This window comes from Pleurodeles waltl, unplaced genomic scaffold (assembly GCF_031143425.1).
Source record: "Pleurodeles waltl isolate 20211129_DDA unplaced genomic scaffold, aPleWal1.hap1.20221129 scaffold_68, whole genome shotgun sequence".
NCBI classification, from domain to species: domain Eukaryota; kingdom Metazoa; phylum Chordata; class Amphibia; order Caudata; family Salamandridae; genus Pleurodeles; species Pleurodeles waltl.
Window position 1 is genome coordinate 2,648,051 of NW_027150389.1, and position 13,901 is coordinate 2,661,951.

Sequence of the window (13,901 nt, forward strand, 5' to 3'; positions counted from 1 at the left end):
GTAGGGGTTGTAGTGGTAGGAGCTGTGGTGCCTTTCTTTGGACAACTGGGATCTGTTGTCCAATGGCCTTTCATTTTACATAAATAGCACCATGGTTTCTTTTCCTTGTTCTGATTAAAGGAGGATTTGGGCCCACCACCCCCACCAGAGTGTTTTTGTGGGCCTGATGAAGACTCATTTTTAGATTTGTCCCCACCCTTGTCTGAAGACTTACCATCCTTCTTTTTGTTGCCATCTTTGTCACCCCCTGTATGAACTTTTCTGTTCACTCTTGTTCTGACCCATTTGTCTGCCTTCTTTCCCAATTCTTGGGGAGAGGTCAGATCAGAGTCCACCAAGTACTGGTGCAACAAATCAGACACACAATTATTAAGAATATGCTCTCTCAGGATTAAGTTATACAGGCTGTCATAATCAGTAACTTTACTGCCATGTAACCACCCCTCCAAGGCCTTCACTGAATGGTCAATGAAATCAACCCAGTCTTGTGAAGACTCCTTTTTGGTCTCTCTGAACTTTATCCTGTACTGTTCAGTGGTTAAGCCATAACCATCCAGGAGTGCATTCTTAAGAACTTGGAAATTATTAGCATCATTTTCTTTCACAGTAAGGAGCCTATCCCTACCTTTTCCACTAAATGATAGCCATAGGATAGCAGCCCACTGCCTTTGAGGGACATCCTGTACAACACAGGCCCTCTCAAGTGCAGCAAACCACTTGTTAATGTCATCCCCCTCCTTATAAGGGGGAACTATCTTGTGCAGATTCCTGGAATCATGCTCTTTTGCAGGATGACTATGGGGAATACTGCTGCTGCCAGCATGGGTATCTAAACCCAACTTATGTCTTTCCTTCTCTAATTCAAAAGACTGTCTATCCAAATCCAGCTGTTGCTTTTTAAGCTTCAGTCTGGTTTGTTCCACCCTCAACTTATTGAGTTCCCCCTCTAACATTCTGTCATCAGGGTTGGTGGGAGGGTCATTTCTAGAAACAGAGCTATGATGGGAATGAACAGAAGGAGACCTGTCCCTTACAGAAGCCAACTTAACAACTTGGTTTACAGAAACATTACTACCAGTATGGTGAGAATAAATGCTTTTGCTATGATGTGAGACAACACTATTTATTTGGTGTGGCTCATCATCATTACCATCTATGCTAGATTGTCTAGTAATGGGCAGGCTAGGAAGTTTCTTTCCTGAATCTTTTCCTGGGGGAGTCCCTGAATCAGATTGGGAACTATTAGGTACTTTTTCAACAGATGGGGCACCTATGGCCTTATCCTGTTCTCTAAGCATGTTAATTAACAGTTCCAAGGCAGGATTCTTCCCTACACTCAAACCTCTCTCTATACAGAGACTCCTTGCTCTTTTCCAGCTAAGGTTGTCATATGTAAGTTTGGACAGATCAACACTTTGGCCTGTGCCAGACATTTTTTAGAGAGAGTTAAAGTGATAGAGAAAGAGACAAAAGTTTTCAGAACTTTTTGGAAAGACAGAAAAACACTTTTTAAACTTTTAAGAACTTTTTGAAAGTTTAGGAGTACTTTTCAGCACTTAGAAAAGAGTGAAAAAGAGGAAATGCAAAACTTTTTGGCTATGTGTATATACACTGACCTTGTTTTGTATATTTTTCTCTTATGAAAAGTACAATGACAAGATTTTTAAGTAGTCTCAAGCACTTATCCCACCACTGCACAACCAATGTAGGAGGCTGGACTGGCTTGTAGTGAGTACCAAGGGGTACTTGCACCTTGCACCAGGCCCAGTTATCCCTTATTAGTGTATAGGGTGTCTAGCAGCTTAGGCTGATAGATAATGGTAGCTTAGCAGAGCAGCTTAGGCTGAACTAGGAGACGTGTGAAGCTACTACAGTATCACCTAGTGTCATATGCACAATATCATAAAAAAACACAATACACAGTTATACTAAAAATAAAGGTACTTTATTTTTATGACAATATGCCAAAGTATCTTAGAGTGTACCCTCAGTGAGAGGATAGGAAATATACACAAGATATATATACACAATAGCAAAAATATGCAGTATAGTCTTAGAAAACAGTGCAAACAATGTATAGTTACAATAGGATACAATGGGGAAACATAGGGATAGGGGCAACACAAACCATATACTCCCAAAGTGGAATGCGAACCACGAATGGACCCCAAACCTATGTGACCTTGTAGAGGGTCGCTGGGACTATTAGAAAATAGTGAGAGTTAGAAAAATAACCCTCCCCAAGACCCTGAAAAGTGAGTGCAAAGTGCACTAAAGTTCCCCTAAGGACAAAGAAGTCGTGTTAGAGGAATAATGCAGGAAAGACACAAACCAGCAACACAACAACTGTGGATTTCCAATCTAGGGTACCTGTGGTACAAGGGGACCAAGTCCAAAAGTCACAAGCAAGTCGGAGATGGGCAGATGCCCAGGAAATGCCAGCTGCGGGTGCAAAGAAGCTTCGACTGGACAGAAGAAGCTGAGGTTTCTGCAGGAACGAAAAGGGCTAGAGACTTCCCCTTTGGTGGACGGATCCCACTCGCCTTGGAGAGTCGTGCAGAAGTGTTTTCCCGCCGGAAGGACGCCAACAAGCCTTGCTACACGCAAATCATGCTTTTTGCGTTTTTGGACGCTGCTGGGGCCCAGGAGGGACCAGGAGGTCGCAAATTGGACCTGAAGCGAGAAGGGACGTCGCGCAAGACAAAGAGTCCTCACTGAAGCAGGTAGCACCCAGAGAAGTGCCAAAAACAGGCACTACGAGGATGCGTGAAACGGTGCTCGCCGAAGTTGCACAAAGGAGTCCCACGTCGCCGGAGACCAACTTAGAAAGTCGTGCAATGCAGGTTAGAGTGCCGTGGACTCAGGCTTGGCTGTGCACAAAGGATTTCCGCCGGAAGTGCACAGGGGCCGGAGTAGCTGCAAAGTCGCGGTTCCCAGCAATGCAGCCCAGCGAGAGGAGGCAAGGACTTACCTCCACCAAACTTGGGCTGAAGAGTCACTGGACTGTGGGGGTCACTTGGACAGCATCGCTGGATTCGAGGGACCTCGCTCGTTGTGCTGAGAGGAGACCCAAGGGACCGGTAATGCAGCTTTTTGGTGCCTGCGGTTGCAGGGGGAAGATTCCGTCGACCCACGGGAGATTTCTTCGGAGCTTCTGGTGCAGAGAGGAGGCAGACTACCCCCCACAGCATGCACAAGCAGGAAAACAGTCGAGAAGGCGGCAGGATCAGCGTTACAGAGTTGCAGTAGTCGTCTTTGCTACTATGTTGCAGTTTTGCAGGCTTCCAGCGCGGTCAGCAGTCGTTTCCTTATCAGAAGGTGAAGAGAGAGATGCAGAGGAACTCGGATGAGCTCTTGCATTCGTTATCTAAAGTTTCCCCAGAGACAGAGACCGTAAATAGCCAGAAAAGAGGGTTTGGCTACCTAGGAGAGAGGATAGGCTACTAACACCTGAAGGAGCCTATCAGCAGGAGTCTCTGACGTCACCTGGTGGCACTGGCCACTCAGAGCAGTCCAGTGTGCCAGCAGCACCTCTGTTTCCAAGATGGCAGAGGTCTGGAGCACACTGGAGGAGCTCTGGACACCTCCCAGGGGAGGTGCAGGTCAGGGGAGTGGTCACTCCCCTTTCCTTTGTCCAGTTTCGCGCCAGAGCAGGGGCTAAGGGGTCCCTGAACCGGTGTAGACTGGCTTATGCAGAATTGGGCACCTCTGTGCCCAACAAAGCATTTCCAGAGGCTGGGGGAGGCTACTCCTCCCCTGCCTTCACACCATTTTCCAAAGGGAGAGGGTGTCACACCCTCTCTCAGAGGAAGTTCTTTGTTCTGCCATCCTGGGCCAGGCCTGGCTGGACCCCAGGAGGGCAGCTGCCTGTCTGAGGGGTTGGCAGCAGCAGCAGCTGCAGTGAAACCCCAGGAAGGGCAGTTTGGCAGTACCAGGGTCTGTGCTACAGACCACTGGGATCATGGGATTGTGCCAACTATGCCAGGATGGTATAGAGGGGGCAATTCCATGATCATAGACATGTTACATGGCCATATTCGGAGTTACCATGGTGAAGCTACATATAGGTAGTGACCTATATGTAGTGCACGCGTGTAATGGTGTCCCCGCACTCACAAAGTTCAGGGAATTGGCTCTGAACAATGTGGGGGCACCTTGGCTAGTGCCAGGGTGCCCTCACACTAAGTAACTTTGCACCTAACCTTTACCAGGTAAAGGTTAGACATATAGGTGACTTATAAGTTACTTAAGTGCAGTGTAAAATGGCTGTGAAATAACGTGGACGTTATTTCACTCAGGCTGCAGTGGCAGGCCTGTGTAAGAATTGTCAGAGCTCCCTATGGGTGGCAAAAGAAATGCTGCAGCCCATAGGGATCTCCTGGAACCCCAATACCCTGGGTACCTTAGTACCATATACTAGGGAATTATAAGGGTGTTCCAGTAAGCCAATGTAAATTGGTAAAAATGGTCACTAGCCTGTTAGTGACAATTTGGAAAGAAATGAGAGAGCATAACCACTGAGGTTCTGATTAGCAGAGCCTCAGTGAGACAGTTAGTCACTACACAGGTAACACATTCAGGCACACTTATGAGCACTGGGGCCCTGGGTTACCAGGGTCCCAGTGACACATACAACTAAAACAACATATATACAGTGAAAAATGGGGGTAACATGCTAGGCAAGATGGTACTTTCCTACAAGGACCCCATCCACAAGTTTCTCCAACTCCTCTCCAGTGAAGGCAGGGGCCCTTTCCCTAGTCGCAGCAGCCATTGTCCCTTCCAGACCGAAGTCACAGCAACACTTGCAGTATAGGTCCTCACCTGTGAAAGTTCAAGTCGCAAGTGGATAAGTAGATAGAAAATGGCGGTCACGTCCGCGGCGGTGCGTACCGCGGCGGTGCGTACCGCCACCGCCGGCGCCCTTCGCCATTGGCTCCTGAAACCCATAGGCTTCAATGTTAACCAATGCGGCTTCGTGCCGCGGTCTTCGACCGCCGCCCGCCGCGGTGTGCCACGCCAGCGCATTAACCTCACATCCCATTGTCACACTTCACAGGTCAGGCAGCCGCCATTTCGAGGGTCCACATGGCTCAATTTCAACTGCGTCACACAGGCCTAGGCCTTGCATAGCCACTCAGACACGCCATTCACTGCATAGAGAATCGTTTACTGTGCAAGCTGTGAGTACGTACCTGTGGGTTGCTTGACTCTGTGCTCCATGTTGTCCTTACCTAGGCACCATCCGCTGGGTTTGGCGAGGAGACGGATGAATCCTCGCGTGTACCGACCGCTGGTGGACCTGTTGACAATGGAAGAACGCAACATTATCCTGACCTACCGGCTTGACCGTGCCACTATACATGAACTGTGTGCCCAGCTGGAGCCCGACCTGATGTCCCCATCCGCCAACCCACAGGGATTCCCCCTCTGGTGCAGGTCCTGTCAGTACTCCATTTCTTGGCAAGTGGGTCATTTCAGACAACAGTGGGAATTGCTTCTGGGATGTCTCAGCCCATGTTTTCGAAGGTGTTATCCAGAGTGTTGTCTGCCCTGATGAAATACGTGAGGAGCTACATAATTTTCCCTGAGGTGGGCGAATTGGCTACAGTGAAGGGTGATTTCTACGCCCTTGGACATATTCCCAACGTCATTGGTGCCATTGGTGGGACCCATGTGGCTTTGGTTCCCCCAAGAGACAGGGAGCAGGTGTACAGGAACAGAAAAAGTTACCATTCCATGAACATCCAGGTGGTGTGTTTGGCTGACCAGTACATCTCGCATGTAAATGCCAAATTCCCAGGGTCAGTGCATGACGCCTACATCCTGAGGAATAGCAGCATCCCTTACGTGATGGAACAGCTAGAGAGACACCGTGTATGGCTATTGGGGGACTCTGGGTACCCCAACCTGTCGTGGCTACTGACCCCAGTAAGGAATCCCCGGACCAGGGCAGAGGAACGGTACAATGAGGCCCATGGGCGTACTAGGAGGGTGATCGAACGCACCTTTGGCCTCCTAAAGGCCAGGTTTAGGTGCCTGCATATGACAGGTGGATCCCTAATGTACTCACCTAAGAAGGTGTGTCACATCATCGTGGCCTGCTGCATGCTTCACAACCTGGCTTTGCGCCGCCAGGTGCCTTTCCTGCAGGAGGATGGTCGAGACGGTGGTGTTGTGGCAGCTGTGGAACCTGTGGAGAGTGACGAGGAGGAAGACGACGGGGCTGAAACAGACAACAGGGACAGAATCATTGAACAGTACTTCCAATAGGACACAGGTAACAATTCAAACATAATTTAGTAAATGTGAACTACTCTCCTGCATCTCTGCTGCCTGTCTATTTGCCCCAGTGTATGATGACTGAGTTGTGGCTTTTCCCTCCCTATTTCAGATCTGGGTTCCCCACTACGAGTCCTGTGCTTCGTTTCCCCATGGACTACAGGTTTGTGGCAGCTGTTTGTTGACTTCACTATGTACAAGGACATATTTGCACTGTCATGTCAATTACAATATTTTGAAATCACAGCCAGACTCCAGATAGTTTTGTGCAAAATAGGTGTTTATTTCAGTGCTCAAAATGGGATGGGTGGTTTCAAGTGGGTGGGGGCTATGGTGAAGGAATGTCCATGGCAGAGTCCAGAGTAACAGTCACACAGGTGCATTGTCCAGAGGCCTGTGGAGAGATGGAGCATGGGCAGTTCAAGGATGGACAGGGTGACAATGTGGGACAGTGGGATGACATCAGGTGTTATCCTTTGCTGGCGGGGGTCTTGACATCCTACTCTGTCTTCTTGCGAGATCTCAGGGCCCTCTTGCGGGGTGGTTCTTCTCCTGCAGGAGGTGGGGGTCTGGTGGGCTGCTGTTGTCTGGCACTTAAAACCAAGCCAATGCTGAGGTTGGGGCCAATTCTTCCCCTCCTGTAGTAGTGGGTGTTACTTGTGTTCTTGTTGCTGGTGTTGGCTGCTTTGTGACAAGACTGTCCTCTCTGGAAGTTGAAGGCGACACCACAGGACTTCTGCCCAGGAAAGGGACTCTAGTAATTTCCAGCCTTTCTTCTTCGAAGTCTCCAGCTTGTGCAACAATCCCCCTTGTGTATTTTGAAACATCCCTTCAGAAAAAGTAATGAAAGTGGAGAGAAATGTTTTGGACCGTGGATTAAGTAGTGTGGCATAGATGTAGTCTTTGGACAAGATGATGCCATTTTGCAGCTTTGCATTAACAACCAAGCAAAGGATTAAGCTCTCAACAAAGCCATGCCCTTCTGCGTTTTCGTTCACACCAGCGAGTGCAAACTATTAAGAACCCTTCTTTAGCTGATCTTGTAGCAGATGCAACAACGGGATAGTTTAGCCCATCGTACTGTCCTCCTTGCTATCTTCCTATCTGAAAATAAAAGGGAGTAGCATCAGTGTCAATTGCATTCCCTCCTCTTTGAATAACATAGTTACTCATTTATCAGTACAACTCAAACAGACATTGTAACATGTATACGTCAAGTTTCAATGTGTTGGCCTCAATGAGGGCTTTGACTGGAACTCTATTAACATGCTGAATATTCTGGAACTGCTTCTGGACTTCAAAAGAACGGCTGAAATGGGTGCAGATTCTTCTCCAGGTGGTCACTATTTTGCTGACTATGGGGGTCATTACGACCTCGGCGGTCTTTTTGCAAGACCGCCGTGCGGAAGACCGCCTGTGCAGATGGTTTGCCGCTCGGCGTATTATGACTGTTGGCTGCTCTCCGTCGTTATTCCGATGGAGAGACGCCAACAGCCATACTTGCGGGTGGTGGGGAAGTAGAGGTTGCTCCACCTCCACCGCCACGGCAACAGAACACCGGCCAGCGAATCACGTCCTGTGATTCGCCGTGGCGATATTCTGTTGGCGGTGTGGTGTCGGCGGAGCTGCCCCCATGGCTCCCGTCCCCTCCCGGAGGATCGACGGACCAGGTAAGTCGATCGTCTGTTAGGGGAGGGGGGTGGGGGGTGTTGTGTGTTGTGTGCGTGCATGGGGGTGTGCGCGTGTGTATGTAGAGGGGGTGTGTGGGTGCGTGTATGCTTGCAGGGGTGTTGTGTGTATGGGAATGAGTGCGTGTATGGCTGTGGGTATGGCTGTATGGATGTGTGCGTGTTTGTTTGAATGTGGGTGTGCGTGTCCGACTGTGTGTGTGGATGTAGGCATGTATGTCGGGGTGTGTGCATGTGTGTGTTGGTGGTGCCTGCATGCGTGTCAGATGTGTGTGAGTAATGTTATATTGGTGGTTCGGGTGGGGAGAGGGGCCCTGCCACCTTTGGGGGGTGGCAGGGGTGGTGGGGGTGTAGGGGAGGGAGTCGGGGTGGGAGTGGGGGTGGCTGAGACCCCTATCAGTGCCAGGGAAGGAATTCCCTGGCACTGATAGTGCTTACCGCCATGGATTTTATGGCAGTTGAAACCGCATGAAATCCACCGCGGTAAGCCGGGTCCAAATACCGCTGGCGGTATACTGACGGCCGCCCGGCTGGAGACCCAAGTCTCCAGCCCGGCGGTCGTCTCCGCCCTGGCGGGCGGGATGGAGAACCGGCGGATGACCATGGCAGGATCCGCCATGGTCATAATTCACGAATATAAGACAGCCAGCCTTTTGGCGGTCTTACCGCTGGTTCTCCGCCATCCGCCAGGGTTGGAATGACCCCCTATGTCTTCTTTTTTGAGAAAGTGCACAACCAGGTTGAATCATGCATTGTGCCACTTTGTAACCCTTTGTGCTACATTATGCCTGCGTCAGGCATACTGTATGCAAAGGGGGCGGTCTAAGAGATTTCCTTGCACCACTTTTTTTGGCACTTTTAATGCCTGCTTAGAGCAGGCGTTAAAAGGAGGCTTCAATTGCTTACAATGGGCCTCTAGGTGCTTTGTAGGATTAGCATCAGTACTTTTGGTGCTAATCCTGCAGCGGGCCGCACTAGCATAAAGAATTCTGACGGTAGTCCGCTAACTAACACCATGGTGCGCCGTATTTAAAATATGACACTCACATTGTTGCTTTAGGGTGGTACTAAGGGGTGCAGGAAAAGTGGCCCTGCACTGTGTGCAGCACCTCTTTTCATAAATGTGTTCCAGAGTGGCATATTTAAGAGCCCCTAGAGCCCTTCCAGTGCCACATTAGAATCATATTGTGACACTTATGAGGCTTTAGAAGGCCAAAAACACTGTGCCATATTTACAAAGTTGTACAATGCATGCATTATGCCTGCACTAGAAATAATGTATGCAAAGGGGGTGTTCCCCCATTTAGGGGGGCCTATAAAATGGCACAAAGAAATTTAAGAGATTTCTTAGCTTCATTTTTTTCGGCACTTTTAAAGCCTGCTCAGGGCAGGTGTTAAAAGGAGGCTCCCATTGGTTCCAATGGGCATCCAGGTGCTTTACAGGACTAGCGTCAACATTTTTTATGCTAGTCCTGAAAAGCGCTGAACTAGTGTAAAGAATTCTGATGCAAGTTACCTAACTAGCACTAGGGTGTGCGGTATGTTAGTTAAATATGCCCCACACATGGTAGCTTTAGGGGGACTTTAGGGGGCACAAGAATGCCCAAAGTACTTAAATCCAAAGGAATATATTCAGCAAACAAAGAGAGTGATCTTTCCAACACAAGATCAAAGCAAAAAGTCACCAGGAGATGGTCAAAGCATTGGGAGGAGACTGCTGGACAGGAACAGGAGGTCAGGGTCTCTTGGGCACGAAATGTTCCCCGCACGGCGGTCTGTGCGTGGATTTTTAGTCTTGGTCTTCCAGCTTCACCTTTTATGGGCCCTGGAACTGGATAGGACACCACTTGAGAGTCCAGGTGCTGGCAGGGAAAGTTTTTGATGGGCCTGAGACTTCAACAACAGAAGGCAAGCTCAGTTTCACACCCTTGGAGATTTGTTAACAAGCAGGAATGCACAACAAAGTTTACTCTTTGTCCCCTTCCACAGGCAGAAGCAGCAGCTGCACGATAGCCCAACAAAGCACAGTCACAGGCAGGGGCAGCACTTCTCCTCAGCTCTTCAGCTCTTCTCCTTGGCAGAGGTTCCTCCTGATTTCCAGAAGTGATCTAAATTTCAGGGGTTTGGGTGACCTTCTTATACCCATTTCTGCCTTTGAAGTAGACCTACTTCAAAGGAAAGTCTCTCTTGTTTGGGAGATACTACCTTGCCCAGGCCAAGCCCCAGTCACACAGGAGGGGGTTGGAGACTGCATTATGTGCGGGCCGGCACAGCCCTTTCAGGTGTAAGTGACCACTCCTCACGTCCCTCCTAGCACAGATAGCTCATCAGGATATGCAGGCTACACCCCAGCTCCCTTTGTGTCACTGTCTAGAGAAAGGTGCAAACAGCCCAGCTGTCAAACTGACTCAGACAGGGAATCCACAAACAGGCAGAGTCACAGAATGGTTGAAGCAAGAAAATGCCTACTTTCTGAAAGTGACATTTTCAAACACACAATCTCAAAACCAACTTTACTAAAAGGTGTAGTTTTAAATTGTGAGTTCAGAAACCCCAAGATCCACATGTCTATCTGCTCCCAAAGGGACTCTACACTTTAATTATATTTAAAGGCAGCCCCTATGTTAGCCTATGAGAGAGATAGGCCTTGCAACAGTGAAAAACGAATATGGCAGTATTTCACTGTCAGGACATATAAAACACATTAGTTTATGCCCTAAGGTTTAGGCCTGGCAAGTGGGTACACTTGCCAAGTCGAATTAGAAGTTTGAATCTGCACACAAAGACACTGCAGTGGCAGGTCTGAGACATATTTACAGGGCTATTAATGCGGGTGGCACAACCACTGCTGCAGGCCCACTAGTACCATGTGCATTACAGGCCCTGGACACCTCTAGTGCACTCTACTAGGGACATACCAGTAAATCAAGTATGCCAATCATGGAAAGCCAATTACATACTCATTTTATACATGAACACTTGCACATTAGCACTGGATAGCAGTGGCAAAGTGCCCATAGTAACAGAAACAGCAAAACCAGAGTCCAGCACACATCAACAACCTAGAAAACCGAGGCAAAAAGTTAGGGGAGACCACACCAAGGAAGCCAAGTCTAACAACCCCCACTGCTAAAACACTGTAACACTGAACAATGCCATGCTCCAGGCTCGTCCCCATGAGCTGTATCCACAGTCATCTCCATCACACTGCTTCTCTTCATATATTGTTATTTCACACAAAACATGACCCCAACCTCCTGTGGAGTTGTTATTGTGTTTTGCTTTACAGTTGTTGTCGGAACTACAGTGCCATCTCTCTCGGGCAATGAGGACCTGTTCATACAAACAAAGTTGATTGTAAAAGTATCTGTCACGATTTCTCAGTACTATGTAAATATCAATAAATATGGTTTTGAAAAGAAAGGAATAGATGTCCAGGCAGTTTGTTGATTAAGGACAATGTTTTTCTAAATTGAGGACCCAGATTTAACTCCATCTTCAAGTAGTTCCTCATTGATTCAATTCAGTCCTTCCCCATGGATTTTTTTTATGTCTGATCTCTCAGTAGGAATGCTATCTCGGTACCCAGCACAATTCCAGTCAGAGAATAAGGTTCCTCTTTCCATCTGAAAACCCTTATGGGGAAATTGCAGAGATTAGAGAATACAGAACATCCTCCAATTGACCTCGAACAACGAGATCTGAGGTTCAACATTCCCTGTGATAAGCATTGTCGCCGGGTCTGAGAGACCATAAATGATTCCCTATGTCTTGAGGTGTAATCTAGGTTCCAAGAACTTCTTTTGTTTGGGACTTGTGTCAACAGAGCAATCTGCGAAGATGGATTTAGTAATTTCTCTTTTAAGCTGCCTGGAGGATTGTTCTGACGTGCTGATGCTGCAGTAGACAGGCAGTGATGGGATGTGGTCTGCTTGAGGCCTTTTATAGTTGTCTGGTGGCTCCAATGCACCCTTTGGAACTCCACTGGGATTTTCAATCATATGTTTTCCCACACTGAGGAACAAATCTGCCAGGAAGTTTAACAAGTCATCTTTTTCTGTGGTTTTTACGACTCCATATATCATGATTTTACTTCAGAGTGAGCTGTCTTCTATATCATTAATCATGCATTTTATAAACTAGACATCCTGTCCGCAGTCTAGCACCCTCTGCATTTGATCATTGACTGCCTGCAAAGGTTTCTCAGTTGAGGCCATCTCTGTCTCTTTCTTTCCAGCCTGTATCCCTGCACTGAACACAATTTCACCATTTATGGAAGCAATAACTAGGATAATGGGTGAAATTTCTTTCATGTTAAATTTCATGATGAATTCTCATGTAAATTTAAGCATCTATAATGATGTTTTTCTAGTCACCTGTTTATTGCCTAGAAGTGCTTCTCGAAACAGAAGCTGACGTGCTGGTCACTGCACAGACATATGTTGCAGCTGAGAAAGGTTCCAGGTCTGTGGCAGGTAGTCGATTATGTTTTTATGTGCGGGCATATTTTGTTCATATGTTTTTACAATGAACGTTATGGTCTTTGATGTATGGTAGTCAATCCCATGGACTCATTATTATTGATTTGACTACTTTTGTATTCATAGTCAAAATATTCTTGAAATAATGTGAAAATAAATGTTTTATCACACTACCAAATATGCATTTCTAAATAGTTTGAAACAGCAGAAATTACTGATTTTGTTTGCTTTTTATTGTAGGCATGGAAAACTGTATGCAGTGCCCTGAGGACCAGTGGCCGAATGCCAAGAAGGTTGGATGCAACAAAAGGGTCATTGTTTTCCTCTCATATAGTGACATACTTGGCGTAATTTTGTTCACTGTGGCCATTATCTTCTCTGCTGTCACTGTTGGAGTGCTGGGAATCTTTCTCAGACACCGGGATACCCCAATAGTGAAGGCCAATAACCGTGATCTCAGCTACACACTCCTCACTGCCCTAATTTTGGCTTTTCTATGCTCCCTCCTATTTATTGGACGGCCTGCGACATGGACCTGTCTGATCCAACAAGCTGGATTTGGGATTATTTTTACTGTTGCTGTGTCTTGTGTTTTAGCAAAAACCATCACTGTTGTCATTGCCTTTAATGCCACAAGGCCTGGGAGCAGATTAAGTAGGTGGCTGGGATCCCGGGTGTCCGGCTCTATTGTCCTCTTCTGCACACTAGGAGAAGTGACAATCTGTCTCTCTTGGCTGCTCACAGCTCCACCTCACCCTGGCACTGACACACAGTCTGAGACTGGGAAGATGATCCTGCAGTGTGACCAGGGCTCTGTCACTGCCTTCTACAGTGTGATTGGTTACATGGGACTGTTGGCCTCGGCCAGCTTCATTGTGGCCTTCTTAGCCAGGAACCTCCCGGATAAATTCAATGAGGCCAAGCTCATCACATTCAGCATGCTGGTGTTCTGCAGTGCCTGGGTCTCTTTCTTTCCAGCCTATATCATCACTAAAGGCAAGTACATGGTGGCCGTGGAGATCTTCGCCATCTTAGCTTCTAGTGCTGGACTGTTGGGCTGCATATTCATCTCCAAATGTTACACCATTCTGTTCAGGCAGGATATCAACACCAGAGAACACTTAACTTTACATACTCATTAGTAGTTTCATGTTGGAGCTGAAATTGACCAAATTCAATATTAACCATTAAAATGCTGTATTTCTGGAGGGTTTTAAAGCAATGTATCATACGTTTGTACAACCATTTGACTGCTTGCTGTAAAGCATTAGTACCTCCAGTAATAGAAGCTAGTTTTTAAGGATAGCAGCTGTGGATGATTTTGGGTCCTTTCTGTACTTGCATGCTTCAATGGTTTTATTTGTTTTAATATCATTTTGGTATCTGAGTTTAGTTTGATTTCCACAAATGAACATCTGCACCATCCCGAAAGAGGGGAATTGTTAAAGAT

The 13,901-nt window shown here is 47.4% G+C and overlaps 1 protein-coding gene across 1 annotated transcript in view; it reads left to right on the forward strand.

Annotated features, from left to right (window-relative positions):
- Positions 1–13,593, forward strand: part of LOC138279156 (vomeronasal type-2 receptor 26-like) — a 118,818-nt gene extending 105,225 nt beyond the window's left edge. Inside the window, exon 5 of the mRNA XM_069219378.1 lies at positions 12,692–13,593. Coding sequence (XP_069075479.1) covers positions 12,692–13,593 — 902 coding nt within the window. The remainder of the gene's footprint in view (positions 1–12,691) is intronic.
- The last annotated feature ends 308 nt before the right edge of the window (positions 13,594–13,901 follow it).